At 41.2% G+C, this 18,045-nt stretch overlaps 1 protein-coding gene across 4 annotated transcripts in view; it reads right to left on the bottom strand.

Moving 5' to 3' along the window:
* LOC111249167 (uncharacterized) overlaps positions 1-16,078 on the bottom strand; it is a 32,638-nt gene extending 16,560 nt beyond the window's left edge. The window contains exons 1-4 of one of the 4 annotated variants that reach the window (XM_086976973.1): positions 15,406-16,078; positions 10,946-11,094; positions 5,080-5,510; positions 4,562-4,785 (exon numbers count right to left, since the gene is read on the bottom strand). In XM_086976973.1, the coding sequence (XP_086833099.1) occupies positions 4,562-4,785; positions 5,080-5,510; positions 10,946-11,094; positions 15,406-15,501 (900 nt within the window). In that variant the 5' untranslated portion in view covers positions 15,502-16,078. Of the gene's footprint in view, positions 1-4,561; positions 4,786-5,079; positions 5,511-5,856; positions 6,014-10,945; positions 11,095-15,405 lie in introns of those variants that run through there. The other 3 variants (XM_086976972.1, XM_022802680.2, XM_086976974.1) reach the window with 3 other exon arrangements.
* Positions 16,079-18,045: the final 1,967 nt, after the last annotated feature.

Here is an 18,045-nt window from a genome sequence, read left to right as displayed (position 1 = left end):
CAGTTAGCATTGAAGCTATGCCAATGTCGGTCGAGACGTTTGTAAGAGGAGGCAAACGAACTATGTAGCACACCTTTTGGGTGGCGGTGCAGTTGCTTAGGTGGTTCAGCCTTTGGGACAGTGATTCGTTCAACTGATCTGCTTTCTGATCAGTGATCTCCGATTCCTGTTTGATCACATGGCGAAAGTGTTTGTGCACTCTAGCCCTGACGGAAACGGTTTTCTTGATGTTAGCCAATGTCTTGTTTTTACGCTAATGTTACGGGAGGTATGTTTAAGGCAAGCACACGATAAGTTCCATATAGCCCAGTGAAAATTTTTTCGGTTCTTCTCGTGCAGTTTTTTAAATTGACGTTTAATTGGGGTGCTCGCCTCCCCCGTGTAAATGCTCAATACAGCTACCGTAATCACTACTTTTATTAGCAGTTAATTGACAAAGTTCGCTTTGGGGTCTCCAATTGGAATGCACCCAACAGCACTTCGGAAAATAGACAATGCTTAAAAAAAGTGCCAGAGCTCTCCTTTAAATCTAGTAATAATGGCCTGCGCTCCTTCTTCAGCCACATGGGAAGAGCCAAAATGCTAAAATATAAAGGTTCCAGCGAGAGGAATCAAACAAACATTGCGGTTGAAATGGCAAAGTGTGTTCTGTCACAAAATATAATCGATACTGTCACATTATACATATGTGATTAGAGAAAATTAGCCCGTCAATTTTGACGTAAACGGTTGATTTTTGTGCTTTGTCTGAAGCATCTTAAAGCGCATTCGTATGGATGACGGTATTTAAGATTATAATTAAATTCATGCAAGTATTTGGGTAATGAAGTCAAAAACATCTTAGAAAATAATAAATATTTTACACTGATAAGTGTTTATGCGATTATTACTTATATTATATTATCATAAACGAACATTGGAAAAGTTCATCCATTCCCCTTTACGTTCTGCAAAATTCTGGATGTAAAATTAGGCAAATTTTTTTAGAGAGAAAAGAACAAAAAAGGTTCAAACTATTATATACGAATTTTCTACCGAACGGTTGGCGCTGCCAACATTTCCTTTGGTTCATAGTCAGTAAAGTTCATCGAAGATGGAAGATCGTCGATAAATTACCCGGTCAGCCTTCCAAGTAGATTAGTCAAAAACATTGTTTGTAAAACAATGTGGGAAAAAAGTAAGAAAGCTTAATTCTGATAGATGGAACCGAATTATGCAAGATCATTTAGGATTAGGACTTCGTCAGCACACAAACGATAGACCGAGTCTTGTAATCAATAGACATACTTAGCAAAAATACGGCTTAACGCCGTAAAGCGATATTTCATAGTTAAACGTTTCGTGCAAAGTTTTGCGCTTTACGCATGGGCTATATAATTCTGGAAAGAACCTCGCAACACATCATCACATCTCGGTGCAAAACATCGTTACATCTGGGCCTCAATTTCTACAATAGACAAACTACTGAAGATAGTCTACATATTTGTTCTTGCAAGTAAACATTTCCCTTTAGTTTACATACGTATGCTACTATCATTTGAAGTTAGGAATCTAAAATCGGTAGACGCTCGAAAGTCAACGGTAGCATAGGGTAAACTCTTTGAACGAAAGCTGGTTAGAAATTTTGCGCGCTTTACTATGAATAGAATTAATCTTATACGAATACACAACTGCTACAGCAGGCCACAGGCGCTAAAGGTTGAGCTACTGAGAACTGATCAGTTCTTGGACAGATGGACCTATATATGGGTTAGCTGTTTAAAGCCCGAGTAGGCCTATGCCTCGCAAGAAGGTACGATCATTTAATATGTCGCTATCATCATAAATACGATAAAAATACGAACATATTAATAAGGGAGTAGAAATAAGTCGATAGCTTGCGTGAAGATATTTTCGAATTAACCATAAGCCCAAGTTAAGTGTGTAGTTTTCTAATACTAAGTTGATATTCTATTGATAGAAGTGAAATATGTCGTTCTTAATTGGCTGAATTTCAGTCAAAAACCGCTGTGAAAGATACTTTTCGGGACGACAGATATTCGACACAAATTTACCCGGAAACATGTCCAAACAACCTGTTACATCTCGCTACATGGAGAAATATGCTATCGGGTAAACAAAGCTTCTTCCTTAAAATCTTAGAGATTTTTAAACAATTTTGAAATGTTTCAATTTATAACTTACGGAACCAAAGGGAGCTGATCTTCAGCATAATTTTCGTAGAAGTCTTCATTTATTTACGGTGCATATATTTTTACACTGACATATAAGCCCAGGTAGCAAAACAAGCCCTACAGCATCACCTCGCAAACCCCGTGGTCATTGCCTACTCTCTATCGATAGAAAAGACGTATCTGTCTTTCTTCGTAAACTGTTTATATCTTCAAGCAAATCTCACACTGTGTAAACCCTCGGTCACTTTCTCGGTCTGTTTGAAACTATCTCTTTTTCTTTGTACGTATACATAATCGTAGATAAAAAAAACTATATTCACTACAACATATTTAGAAAAGGTAGATGTGTTGCTTACTATTACTATGAACTCCTTATTATTTTGAGGACGTAGTTGACAAACCGTGTTGGATCGTTGTTTTACACTTTACTGAACAACGACTGGTCTTAAGTTACTTTGCTTAACTTGCGTTTTGCTGTCGCCAACACACGGGTGGCGTTCGCTATTTTTTCGGTGAATCAGACTTTGCCTATTGATGGCAACGACGAGTATCGCAAGTTCAACCCTTTGTTGCAAACTTGCCCACGTTCGCGCGTGCTAATACGTTTGAACGCTCCTGTATTCGGCACATTGTGGCGCATCTGTGGTGAAGTCGAACGCATCAGCATCGCGACTCTCCATCGTTGTGGCCATGTCAAGTAGGATAAAATCGACATGGGATCTTTTTGTTGGAGGCCGTTTAAGGTAGCAATTTCTATAGACTTTGTCACGAGAGCATGTGAAATGAACGTTTCTAATGTTAATTACTAATTTAATTAACGCAGGTCTAATAAACTCGAAAACCTTCGGAGCTAACCTCACAGTGTAACGACCGCCGTATCGACGTTCTAGTATGTAACCGCGAAAACGATATTTCCAGTTGTACTGTCATTTACATCAACGATCTGCGTTGCTTTTCATATGACGGAAAAATCAGCTTGGCAATCAATCATTTGCTTTTGAGCCAGACTATCATACTACTTTCTAGCTGCTCGTCTATTCCGTAGACCTCTGACATGTTAGGACAAAGAACACGTTCTAATTAACACGCACTTATTATGCCAACACATCCATTATATTTAATACCAATAAGAATCCCAGCCACTTCTCGTCATCAAGAATGCCGTCGTACAAAAAAAGATCAGTCGACTGAACGATCAGTAATCGGCTGTCAGAAGCTGCGCAGCAATATATGATTAACTGAAAACCAGCTAGGGGTCGCCTGCCTCGTGCTGAACTAATACCGACATAAAAATGTGCGAAACTTCGTTGTTGCATCGATATATGCAGCTGACAGATATCTGGTGTTATTAGAATTTGTTAGAAACAGATTGTTTTTGTTTTTATTCGTTAAACGCTAAGCGTTACTGGTATCGCCGGTATTTAAGGCATTTTTGCTAAGCGTCACTTCTTATCATATGCGCGACGTAAGTCATCGTCCAGAAACGCCACCAAATAGATCTGTGCATTAGGTTTGACGCTTTTCTTTCCTTCGAAGTTTCCAGTTCAATTGTACGATAATGTAACTATGAAAATATCACACATATACTATACGCAACCATTAGCGCATTACATAAGCTCTTGCCATTTGTACTTCCGGTCTATGCCCTCGAGTAGGTTTGAGCTCGCGCAAGATGAACGCGTTAAATACACTTGTATTGCTTCTACTTTGTGGAGATCGAGTTCTTTTTTCCTAGTTTTGAACGTTTGCTATTATAATTCAGCTAGCCTGAGAAGTTGACAGGACCATAACCCGAACATCGTGTTAAAGCAAGCCTGTCAAACATTGCCTCTGACCTTTGAAGGCCTCCTTGACCTTTACTGGAAAATAGAAATGGCCTATAAGGGCTTTTATGGCTGAACGTGCAATAGCCACTGATATAGCTTCCATGATACAGATAACAGAAGACACTACTCACGTACCTATCCAGACAACTGTTGAAATCCCTGTTTTTGTGCTACTTAATCCTGTTATTTTTAAAAAACATCTAGTGGCAAACGAAATATTATGCAGACATGTCTCAGTGTATCGAGCTTGAATTTCTGAAAATGAACATTGTCAAAATAGAAATTGAAGCTCAATTTAACAGAAATATATCATAGCTATAACACTAGAAATTGTCCCCTGTGGCAAATGAATCGTATTGTTGTAGTTAAGGGCAATTCTGCGCTTTGCCGTTGTACTACTGTTAAGGCCATAGCGGCTGAATAGGCTTAACCTTTATTGTACATAGTAGTTTTGGTATCAGTATGAATCGTCAGTTACGGTTCTACTACTGATAGTGAAGTGAATAAGCCTGCCAGCTGATGTTAAGTATCATCAAAAACTAGAAGCAATGACTTACTTACCTTGTGTTCGGCAAGCGTGTGGCTCTGTACATAAGCCCCATCTCCGGTAATTTTTGTCTCGCGCGTTTCAAGGCGATTTAGCTCCCCTCCGGGTATCTGCTCCTTAGACGATTTGCTTTCACTTTCTAGGATTTGCTCAACGCCAGCAAATGGATTAGCCAAGCTGGATCCTGCAGGGAACTTGCTACCGGAACCAATTGATGCCGGCACAGTAAAACCCGAGCCTTTCGTGGCCGAAGGCCGAGATCAAAATCGAGTTAGGCAGGGCCGACGGACATTGATTACAGCTTTTCAATCAGGTGTCCAGGTCAGATACAATGTCAAGTTATATATTCGATGAGTCTCTATGCGAACAATTAAAAGCAGCGCCTAAACCGAATGGTTAAAGGACTGATTTTGAGATGGTAGCGATGGGTTACTTTCATACGCTCATGTCAAATCCGTGAGCAAACGTATAACATAAAGTAATCGGAGGTAGAGGTTTTTTTGCGAACTACATATTATAATAAGTAACTCACCGAGATCGAATTTAGCTCCGGAAATGTTGACAGTGGTTGATGAATTGGTGGTCGTTTCTCTATTTTGCGTTTCACTCGCGTGGGTTCTTGTTTCGTTTTCGTGGCCCGTGTTTGCGTCAATAAGATGGGGACGATCTGCGAATCTCGTTGATTCACCGGGGCTAGTTAAATGCGATGCGTCAAGTGTCTGTGAGCTGTTTCCGGTAATTTGTGAGGTCGGCTGCATCGAATCACATTTACTACCCACTGACGAACCCAATTCACTTTCCAGAACTTGGGCCCCAGTAAGATCTTTGCCACCAACCGGTGTATGTGTGGATCCGGTTTCATCGGGATTGGCGACAATCGGCATGGCTGATGTTTTGGTGGATAATGAAACAGAAGGAACTTCGCAGGAATCGCCGGCACTACCGGAAATAGAATCACGACGCCTGTAGTCCATATAGATAATAATAATAATAATAATAATATTAGTATTATTAGATTATTTCACAATTTTCTACTGGAATAGTTCTACTCAACTAGCATTATGCTGATGCGATTTAAGTCTCACAGACAGCTAACAGTACACGCCAGATCGGCATTATTAGTTATTGATTATCAGTTGAGAAGGCATCTGATTAGGAAACCAATCCCTCGCTGGGATGCTTCTTACTGTTCATCAAGTGAACTTATAAATTCGCAACTTCTAAGGCGAACAATTACGGCATTGGCAGTGGTCAGACGGATTGAAATCGAGCTCGGAAAGCTCAGTGGGACCCGTTGAGTGGGTTTTACCTTGAACTGGGCTCTTTTGGACCACTGTAGGTTTTGTATAAACGGCCACCATCGTATCTGGTGCTCACTGCATGTATGGCCGCTAGTCGTGCTCGCAAATGTGACTCGGCGAATGAGAAGAGGCTCTAATCGACCGAGCTCAAACTACATTTTAGCAGCAGAGTGGTCCATAGAGTAGCCCAGACGATCGACTAGGTCAAATCGGTTCCACTACAAACCCTTTGACTGAGAGAATTCAGCTAATAAACGCAACGATAGCGTGAGCGAAATCTGCTGAAGCCGTAAAACTGCAAACAATGACCAATGGTGTTTGAGGTGCATAGGACCTCACTCTAGCTTAATCGCCGAAAGGGAGTAATCCCAACTTTATATGTTTATAGAGAACCCTCCGCTTACATCACAAAGGCTTGGTAGCAGCTAAAACAGTTTGGCATCGAATCTAACAAAAAGACGCTACCAGGTGGAAATGTTTTTCCTAGAATGCCTCTTGATAACCAGCTGCGAATGTGGCCATTTTTCTTTTCTCTATATATAAAAAGATGGTAGCCTTTAATGTACTTAACAGTGAATTTAGTAGCTGGCAGTGAAAGGTACTTGATGCATGCGGTAGCATTAAAGGGCCTTTATTGTAAAGGACAAACTAAAGGAACTAAGGTTCTACTATAAGGAAACCCAAGTAAAGTAAGGCTCTATGTTTGATTATATATAAAAAAATCGCGGAGTAGATTTATCAAATTTTAGTTACCGGTAGCCTCTGCGCCAAGTGCCCGTTTAATTTATACAATTAATCCGAGAATGTGATACAAAGATTAAGATCAACTTAAATTAGTGAGCGTACCGTACATGCCAAAAAGATTGAGGGTTTAAGATTTTTCTTAACTACGTCACTGCATTTACGAAATAAACAGTTCAGGACTTTGTTATTTTGACTTGAACTTATTATAAATATTTACTAATAACACCTAAAGAAATCTAAAATTATTTTAGAAAAATCAATTTTTTAAAACAAATGTTAATAGTCGATTGCTTCAAAAGAGCTTACATTCAAATGCATAATAGACAAAGTTTAACATGTTATAAAACATAGGTTTTAAGGTCCACATCACTGACTTTTGCAACACAGGAAAGACTATACCTTATTATGTTTCGTACGCCTCATTAAGCATTGCAAAAATTGTGTAATGCTTTTGTGAAGTCCTTGCTAAACCTTAGGTCCGTAATGATTTTTCGCAATGTCGAAAAAAGACAGAATTTTTTATTTAGAAATAGTCTATATCAAGTGCCTTAATATTTTTTTCTTGTTGCGATCCCTTTGAGCAATCAAAAACGAAGTTTGTGCAAAGAACAAACGGTCGGAGCCTTATATCTATGTAGGCTACTTGTTCACCCTAACGTCTATGGAAGAAAGACCTTTCACAGTTAAACAATGTCCACGCTACCTCTATATGGAAATACAGGGCAGTGTCCAAATTTCGAAGAAAAATGTTGACCATAAATTTTGATAGGGTAATGGCGTCATTCTCACATTAAGTTGTTGCATCGTTAGACCGATTGACCTAACCATTTAGAAATACTAACAGTGAAAAAAGACTTGCTCTCGCTCAACTTTCGCGTCATTATCATGTGTACCAATAATTACGTATCTTCATCTTGTAATGCAATGGATTCTTCATTATACGTTTGCTACATAAACAACGAAACAATACAGATGTGAAACGGATTGTACAGCCTTAAAAAGGTACATTTTGTTCCTTAAAGTCGCTGTATTTGTAGCTGTAAGTACGACAAAATGCTAACTGTTACTCTCATTGAATGCCCATGATGCTATTAATTGACTTTAAATAAATGGTGCATGAATCTTTAAATGTGATAAGTGCGAAACTAATGTATGATTCTAGGCTTCACATATACCTCAGCTTAGAGTTAAGGTGAGGTATGTGTGTAAGCTTACAAAATATGAGCTAAACCCGACGAAGAGACAAACAACAAAGCGCATACCACATATATATAAATGAGAGTAGTTTTCGTTCTCGGGACTGCTGCCAGCAATGAACTCGAACGGCTGCCCATTATATTCTGGGCTCTCCCCATTTGCACTCTTTGCTGTGCTCTGAATGCGAAAGCTGCTATTGATGAGCTGCGATTTATTTGGCTTCAAGCAGCCCCTTCTATACAGATTAGGGCCTAGAAATTTTGGGTCTAAAACTTCACCTAAAAATTATCACCCTTACGTTCGTACGCGCTATTAGTAGTACATACCACCGCATACCCTTTCCGTTCACGGTCAGCTGGGGGGCTGTGGGGCATCGTAACCCGATAGCTGTGAGGAACCACTCGACCACCGATAATAAATGGCCCGTGGTAGCGCAGCTGGAACTTCCTGGAAAGTATTGGCGTTGCCTGTTTCGACCTTCGCCACTACCTTCGCATCGGTTTCAGACTCCTGCAAACCAGACTGTCTCCGTTCAAACCGCATATCATGTGCCGTTGCCGGTTCCGGAGTGCTCTATACGCGTTCGAGCGCAGTTCCGCCGCATCCTGCCTTCCGGCGTTCTCACATCAAAAACGCTCTCCGCGCAATACAGCCCGGCAACCGAAAAGTGATTCAAATGGCGTCCTGGCAAAGTTTTAGCTTGTGGATGTATCGAGCGAAAATGCTCTCCAGGGGAACAGTTTTTAGAACAAGCGCCATATTCTTTTATCGGAGCCCCCAGGCTTTGCGTGACCGTTTGAATCACACGCTCGACGGGCCAGTTACAGCATGGTATTTGACAGCTTAACGTGTCCAATGGGAGGTTTCGTCGGAGGTCGCTTGCGTCCCCTTCACGACGGCTAGCCAAGACGACAGCCCACTCGCGCCGCAGGACAGCCCGTAGCATGGTTCCACTAGCATCTGTATGTAACTTCATTCTCAACTTTCAAATCCTGCCGAACGTCCCACAAGACAGGCTCCTCTACGATCTTGCATTGTAACAGCCCCCGAAATACCCAAGAAGCCCTTGGGTAGGCAGCCGAGACCTAAGGACATACGCTTGGGAACATTCGCGAGTCCGAATGAGATCCGCTTGAACTGGAGCCTCTAGGTGCACAAAACGTATTCTGCTTGTCCTTCAAGTGCATGCTAACCTACCAATATCAGGTTCAGGGCACCAAAGTAGTGAGCATAAGCGAGAGCTTTGTCAACGAAGTCAATCCAGAACAGTAGATACAGATCTAGCTTCGTGGTAGAGTTTAGCCTCCGATAGTCGCCGCAGAGATGTACCACCTCATCTGCTTCTTTTTCTTCACAAAACTACACACGAGGACCACGGGCTGGGTGAGGGCTCAAAAATGCCATTGCGCAACATATTTGACTTGCCTCTGCGCCGGTAAAACTCGATGTGACTGGGAGTGTATTGGAGGTGAATCGCCGGTCGGGATCGTGTGCTGATCCAGATCGACATGGATGCGCGGATAAATAGCTGTAGTGACCCGTGAGTAACTTTGAAGTACTTGCATTTCTTCGCTGTCAACTTCACGCCTACACTAAGACATCCGTTGTAACTGAAAGTATAAAAGAAACACTGTTCATTGGTGCCAGCCCCATGGTCTTCAGGCTCGTTATACTTGTTCGTTTGCCCAATGTGGTCTAATGGGGAGGTCTTCTAATTTCGCAAATAGCATTTGACTCTGGTTCCGTGCATCTGTACTCATAAGGCTGCACGGTAACGCATGCAAACCTGTCAGGGAACAGCTTGAGACCCCGTTTCGCTGCACTAAGTTTCGGAGTGGTTCGTTTAAATTGCCACGCACTAGGTGTGTTGTAATGTATTCTAAAGACGCCATAGCAGTGATTACCTCCTCGTCAAAAACTGCTTGCATAGGACCGGGTCCTTCGTGAAGCTGCTGGCGATGAAAAACGGCACCCCATCGTCCTCAGCGACATTAACCACTTTTAGAAATATCAGTGGGGTGCACTGAGCATCGTAAAGGTGTATACTCCTTTTAAGGGTGATGCGGTATCCGGGGAGCGTAGTTCATACATCAACGGTGGAGAGCTGGCGTTTCCATTTGTCCCAAAGTCAAGTATTGCGACTACTGCTACACTGGAGTTATCACCCATCTGTACACACGGGTTGTCGACGGACCCGTTTATATAAATTACGCTCCGATGAAGGTGAGCTATCTGGCAATTACTTTTTAAATGGCCCTGCTCTCTACAGCAGAAACTTCACGTTCATCGAGCCTTAGGCTTCATGACATTCGCGGGCGGACGAGAGAGTAGAGCCTCAAATGTAGAACCTGCTTCGATCTCGAAAGTTGTTGTTCATCTGACTTTGTTCGTCTAATTTTGATTTGCATCAGTAGAGGTCCACTTATTAGCAGCATCAAAATGCTGCTAATAAGTGGACCTCTACTGATGAACTGCGACATATTCGGCCTCAAACAGGCCCTTATGCACAGATTTGGACTGCATTCATCTAGGACATATATTGTTAATGTTTGTGGCCTACATCTTTATATCTGCGACTCGAATAAGTGAAAATAGAAAGAGCTTAAGGACCAGAAAATATTTGTAACATTCGCTACTCAGGCCAGCTTCTTTACCGTTTAAAGGCTGCAAACCGCATCTGAGCCATACTGCATGCTTATGATAATAAAATTCTTCAAGACGTCGTCTTTACAAGAACGGGGCCTGCTCAATCCTTACGCGTCGTTTGCGTCACATAGAAACAATACTCGTCCGTGCTTCTCTCATTGTCACTCAGTGGATTAATCACAGGCCAATTTGTTACATCATCCATATGGAATAATCTTGTCAGCTTGGACAAATGATAGGATTTTCTCTGAATATGTTGAAACGAGTCAAAACGAACAACTTGTTAATCGATGACATTTTTCCAAGGTTCGTAAAGGATAGCATTTCGAATTGAGTGTTGGCCATTAACATAAGAAGCTACAAAAATAGTTATGGGCGAATTTCGGGTTTTAAGAAATTTTTCTACTCGGGTCTCGGACCGAAAAACACGACGTCGCTGGTTCAAGCCCCACAATACTACCCATACCTGTAAACTCGCTAATGCAAAACCTGCTTGAATACCTCACGTACCGTATGATTTCAATGTCAAGTTTGTCCTGATGCGAGTCGACTAGCGCCATTGCTTCGTCGTGGCTCAGTCCGTCTACGCTGCGTCCCCCGATTCGGGAAATTTTGTCTCCCTCAAGAAGATGGCCGAATGATTTACTCTTGCGACGCACCTAGAATACGGCAGAATTAACCATGATAATAGTAAAGGTTGTCGAACTCGACTACGTGGGCTGCTCGGCCATGCACACAAACGATTCATTTACGTGTCTAGAATATCGGTTATCCGACGAGGTCTATTATTCTTTCAATAACATACTAAATAATCATTAAATGACCGTACATTACATGCGTACAAACTGAAAATGTTGATATCAATCTACCCTAGTTATTTCTCGCTTAAATGGGTCTTTTTGTTGCAAAAAAAAATACCGAATTGCTATGAACGGTAAGTTTTCTAGACAGGACCATCTCAACAAAACTTGTACTTGCAAACAAAAATATGTACTTGCATAAAAACATGCAGAGAATCAAATGATAATTATTGTTTTTCTTCAGGGGTAAATCATAAACGGTATTATACGCGTCACCCTAGAAATGTCTTGTAAGTGATTTTAGGTCATTAGTACGTTTGCCCCCTAAAACCGCAATTCGCTTTTCTATTAATATCTGATTTGCAAGGGGGTACTCATCGGACAATTCTTCTATATTTTAAATGCAATTTAGTTGTAATTTAATTTTTATTTTAAATATATTGATTTTTAATTTGTTTTGACATTGATTATATCAGTTCGTTGTCCTCTATGTTTATTGTAAACCTCTATTGGAACGCTGTAGATTTCCTATTTCATTCAGTTGCTATTTTTTTTAACAGTGCAACATTTGGGAAGGCTTTTTTTGTGTTTTTAGAATTTTTGCAATTTCACTTTACCTAGAATAGTCAGATCCCGTCACTAGGGTTTCAGGTAAGCGACTAGCGGTGAGTTATTAATAGTCGAAAAATGCAAGTGGTTTACAAATTTGAGTTTCATTGCGTGCTTTGTATTGCGTGGTAAATCGATTACTAGGCACTTTGTGGATTATTGCTTTTAGGAATACCTGGGGAAGAAACTTCGCATTGTTATCATTATTAAGCAGCGTAGTTAGTGAATAGAGGTAGATCCGACCTCAGACCGCAAGAGTCTATTATCCATTAGACGTTACCTCCAGAGACGACCATTTGCTCTATGATTTATTGTTTAATAGGTAGAAAATACTGAGCTTAAAAGAAATCGCATTCGGTCCTACCTGGCCTCCTGTTACCACTTCAAGCCTGCCTGCCGATGGAGACTAGCCTGAAAGCAACTATCAATGAATGGTTCTACTATCGATACGAAATTGAATTATATCTACAACTCTTAGTAAAAAGATCAGCCAGATCGCAAAAGTGAAAAACAGATTTTCGAAGTGGAACAAACACATGTTTTGAATCTAAACAAACACATGTTTTGAATCGTTACGTACGGTTGTGCGGTTAAGCAGCGCTTCGGATAGCTAGTGTGATAGAAAATATGAGACAACGAACAATATCCCACCGATAAAAATGAAATGTCCAAGAGTGTACTCTTAATTCCTCAGTTAACCAGCAAAATATATGCATTTAGCCTAGACCAAAGTTATAAGAACGAAAAATGTCACCTAGAGCTATAGAACTGTCACATTATATATATGTATATAAATCCAGCGGAATCTCTGGAAGCGAATCGAGCATCCGCTCCTTTGGCGGATTTCTCATCAAAAATTAAAATTTCTTATCAAAAACATCTCAAATGTTTTTTTTTTTCCTTTAATATAACATATCCCTTATAGAATGGCCAGTCTTAAAAGTATAGCCATTTTCAATTCGATGATCTATCCCGGCATCCCAAATTGGCGCTTAGCAGCTCCGCGAGTAAGAAGCGTCCAGATATTTACACTGAAGTTACCAGGGACGCCATCAGAGAAAAAATCGCAGTGTACGTGAACGACATTTACTGTTGGGAGTGGATGGTTAGTACACGCTATCAGTTACAACATGCCTTGTTTTTCTATTTGCTGTGTCATGTTTATGCAGATAGAGGCACTGCTCAGCCGTTGGGCTGCCGCTCAACGCCATAGCACATACATTGGACGCTGAGCGTTTCCGATCCGTATTCCAGTAGGAATTTCTTTCCGCCACTATCCTTTTGACTAGCATAATGGATACGCGTTTATCGGCAGTTTTCCCATAGAAAAACTCTGGGTGATTCACGTGCACATACTTTTTCCGAACTCCAAACCCCATCCCTTCGTTAGTTTTTCTAATAAAACTGGCTTTTATCTGCCTAATATTATAGTACGATTGTGCTTACTGCTAAACTTTAGCTAGAGCAAAACTTAGTACAAGCAATGCAAGAGCGAGCAAATCGATGGTCTAGAAATTCAAGTTATCTATTTCATGGTAGTTTCTTGTACATGTAATTTTCTTTCTTTCATTTCCTTTAAAGGACTATTAAATTAAAAGTGACGATTGTTAAAGCTAACGAAAAACGGGAACCTGTGAACAGTTCGTGAACTACAGCTCTTCGACATAAGCGATATACTTATGTTGACCAACTTAAATTTAAATAAATAAAAAAGAGACTAAATTAAATTTTATTCTGTACGGTAGATTGCCGTTTGATTCTAGGACAGCATGTACAATCAAGGTTACGATTCATACATAGACGAAACATGCGCTGAGATATTTCGTACGAGAGTTTGCGACGAGCCTGAAGTGTTGCGCTGGCCTCCGAGTTTATAATGCCCTTCCGGTTTGACCGAGACCAGTGAACGGATATAACAAGCGCTCTCGTACAGAGCACTGACAAGTCAATTTTTAAAAACAAAGAGGAGAAACAAACCTTTCTCTGCGTTTAACGGCTTTAAATAATCAACATAACAAACATTATGCTTGCGGCATTTCTAGAGACGACCTTAAATATTTGCGGCCATCAGATGACAAACTTGCTTAGAATGCGTCCGCTACCTTCAATATGCCTTATTTGCCCCTTCAACACGCGAGCAACGTACCAGAAGACAGGTTTTGACGCGTGTGAATGGGCTATAGCCCGATGTAGACTAACTGAAACGTGTTAATTTATAGGCAATTCGCATAACGCAATAGGCAGCAAAAATAAATGCCACTCGTGCGTAGGCTGTCGTTTCGTTGATGCCGATATAAAAATGCCAAATTCTCCTATAACGTTACATCGGCGGCTATAACTATCGATTCTGCATAAACTCATACGTTGGTACAATCCAATAAATTAGCTAAACATACGCATACAAATTCACATAGGTCACATATTCGGTCTCCCTAAATAGACGGCGCTATTTTCTACCTATAGAAACACTACCCATTGCTTATCGGTTGTTTAAAGTTTATATACGATATATATATATATATATATCGAATTGGATTGATACGAATGGGAAGTAGTAACGTGCCACATCTGCTTTATAGAAAACTGCCTAGCACAGTCTTTACTCGTAGAATTCTTCCGATAGTATCCCCTCTGTATCATATCAAATAGTAGAAAAGTTCGTGCAAAGCATCCCCCTGAATATCTGTTGTCTTTAAAAAAGCTTCCGTTGAGTCTCCACAACTTATCTAGCTTCTGGAAAGTTAGTGTCGTCATCGTTCATGCATTGGCTTTTCAATATATTATGGTTTATAGTTATTATCATATAGTAATTATCAGCGTATAATAGTAACCTGTTGACCGATGTGTCGTCTACCGACTCGAAGGCAAAAGATAACCTTCTACTGCGATAAATTCTCAAAATCTTTCATCCTTTTCAAAATGTTTAATTAGATCGACGTATGAAATCGATCTACGCACAACATACCGTCTTACTTCTACCGTGTACTACCTTAGCCTAATCAACCTAAAATTTCAAATCATCAAAGGAGTGTATAGTAACCAGCAACAGTTGCGATTCTACCGAGATATCTATCAGTTGCAGCATCGGAAACGTGGCACATATTTATTTCTATTGTTTCATTCTTCTTTTGTATCGATGTGTACGATTCTCCTCGCATCATAGGAACGTTTTGTCGATACTTGCCTAGCTACTGGTAAGAGGCTTATCAGCTCTTCTTTTCTTTTGAGCACAACTATCGTAGTTCTACAGCCGATGGTATCAAGATCTTCAACTAGATTCAGACCACTAATTTTTAAGCCAGTTTCAGATACTTCCGCACCGGTATGATCCGTAGGCCTGTATCATGCGCAGTAGTTCTTAAGACCTATTGATGAGAGACAGTGCCGCAGCGATATGATTAAGTGCGGGCCAGTTACTCCGCAGAGTAACGGGTTGTCATCATCTTCATGGCTGTGATTTTACGGAGGAGAGGTAACTTTCTCAATAAGGAATGCATGCAGAACTATGATTCGATTTCACTTGGGCAATTTCGTTCCTCGCATACGGTTTTGTACTCTTACCTTTGCGACCGTTAGGGGTAAATTTTGGCCACGACCGCCGTGTAATCGGAATCCCCATGGCGGTCCTCCGCACAGCTGGACAGTCAGGCCCGTCATCTGGCGGTTACACGCTGTCAATTCCGCTTTCTCACTTCACAGTATACTTGGACACAGCTCATGAGGCGTAGTTGAACAAAAAAGCAGTACCAATAACAGGTGTTATACGTGAAGAACGTATTCACGAAAGGGAGAGTATAAAGATATGGTGCACTCACTTTACCCAACTGATCCCACAGCACCCGTATCTGAATCACTGGAGATGCCAGACAGAATCGGTGGCGCTTGCAAACTAGGCTACCACGCTAGTAGCGGTAGCCCTCGTAAGGCTTGATGGCTTCCTCGTTTGGGCGGCTTTCTGGTCGCGCCGAAACACCGTGCCTCCCCTCAGCTGCCTCGCCAGAGGGCGCGCGCCATAAAAGACTCACTCACTCACGACTCTTCGAGCTACGGACCATAGTTACCAGCTTAGCGTCCTAGCCGTTGTAGTGCTCATGGAGAATGGCAGCTGTCCGCGCACCCGTGAGAAAACGTCTGCCGCTATTACTGTTACTATCGGGGCCTAGTCCTTCTTTTATGCGCTACAGCTACCGCAGCTTCGTTGGCCATAAATCGTCTCGACTGCAGATCGTTCCGGTGGCTCGGTGGCACTGGGTTGATCACTGCTGCCGGAAACACCACAGATCAGAGTTGCCTGTTCGCACACAATTCGCTTAAGTGTCTTTCAATATGGGTACATTGGCAGGCGCTTGACCTGACCGAGGGCCAAGCGAATACCAAAAGCCGAACAGCGGATTTTAGCTGACTAGCAAGAACGACAACTACAGTAAGCAAAGCAACAGCGCTCGTGCTTTTGCTCCCGCCTGTGTCTCTCAGTCCTTTTGAATCTATTTCTCCTTCTATGAGGTGCTACTGACTCTTTAGCTCATCTGGGTATTGGGTCGAGCCGTTGGCTGCGAGTCCAGAAAGAAAGGCTCAGCTAAAAGCTGTCTACATAGGCGAAAATCTCTATGCGTGCACTTGTATAGTGTTGTTAGGGAAATCTTCCCGTGCTTGAAAGTAGACTGTCAGAAACCCTCTCTCTACTTGTCTGGCGTAGATAGTTAAACACATGAATATTTATGCACGCTTTATCCTAGGCGTTGTTCTGTTGTCCGTAATAGGTTGTTAAAGAGAGTGTGTGACGCTTTCTAGAGGACAATTTTTTGACAAAGGTCGTAAAGCCAAGAGGGTGCGTAGCTAAAGTGCACCAGAATTTAAATTAACTTTACATGAAAATTGCTTCGAATTTTCTTACCAGTAATCTCAAAATACTACTGGATTGGCCTGCTTCAGCCCTTATATAGAGACCAAAATCAAAGTAACCCATTTGCTATATAAACAGGTTGTATCAATAGATAACTGGTAAATAAACTAATCTCAGCGTGGCTTCTTGTAAACTTTCAGTATGCATGTATCCGGTGCTGTACTTCTTTGCTTATCAAACTACCATAGCAATGCATATTAAAATATTTACAATTTTAAATTTTAAAAATAAAGCAGTTTCAATTGTATTTCCTTGTTGCTCATCATGCACACTCTACGCTACCATACTGTACTTATTTCAACCGAATTCGTTTAGAAAAATCTCAACTTTAATAATTATTGAAGGTCTAAGACAACCTCAATGACCGGAAAAAAGCTCCTGCGCTTTTTCATTGGTTACGAAACATTGCATTTTTCATTCTTGTGAAAATAATATATTATATGATCGCCCTCATTGTCCGCGATTTTCTCTCTTCTTTCCAGCAAATGGTGTATGCTCTCTTGTCAGAGGGTAGCGGGTTTCTTCTCGTTTTTCCAATCACGTTTTGGGTTCTTAATATTTGTCGTAGCTAAGGCCACAAGGTTATTGCCCACTGAACAGAAAACTCATTGGCGTACGAAACGGAAAATATGAAGGACATAACGAGACCTTTTACTCGAAATCCAGGAAAACATCTTTGACGATCTTTGCTGTGCGCGGTCTTGTGCTTTCATGGACAGAATGACTTGATTCCATTTTCGGGACTTTTCTCTCGAATAGCTCGGTCGACCTGGTGCAGCTGGACCAAACAAACGTGCCAACTATAGAAAGCAGTTTTTAGTCAAATTCGGAATTTAGCCTTTTCAGGATAAGGATCTGGTAGCATAATGGGCTTTGGCGTCTCTCCTGAATCCACTCATTTTCACCTCTGGTTGCACAGACCCACTTCTTATCGCCAGCAACAATTTTGTGCAAAAATCTGTCATTGTAGTCGCGTGATGCTCGACATCAGACGAGATGTTGAGACACACCGGTAAGCCGTCATACCTTAACGAGGTACTCAAGCCTCTAGTGTCTGCGTGAACTTAAGGGACTTGGGTTGTAGTTGTTGGGTTGTTGTTAATATCCTCATCTTTTTGGCCAATTCTCAAATTGTTTGCCGACCATCTTCCTTCAAAAGTGCTTTCATTGTCATCAAACAAAGACGCTCGGAAGGATTCGAATGTGAACTTTTCTCTTTCTAGAATATCCATCTTTGTCTTTTGTGAGTTGTCCTCGCAACACAACACGCGTTACAGCACGCTGACAGAGCGTTTTTG

Source organism: Varroa destructor, unplaced genomic scaffold (genome assembly GCF_002443255.2).
Source record: "Varroa destructor unplaced genomic scaffold, Vdes_3.0 BEIS01000001.1, whole genome shotgun sequence".
Taxonomy (NCBI): Eukaryota; Metazoa; Arthropoda; class Arachnida; order Mesostigmata; family Varroidae; genus Varroa; species Varroa destructor.
This window is presented reverse-complemented; position numbering and strand designations above follow the sequence as displayed.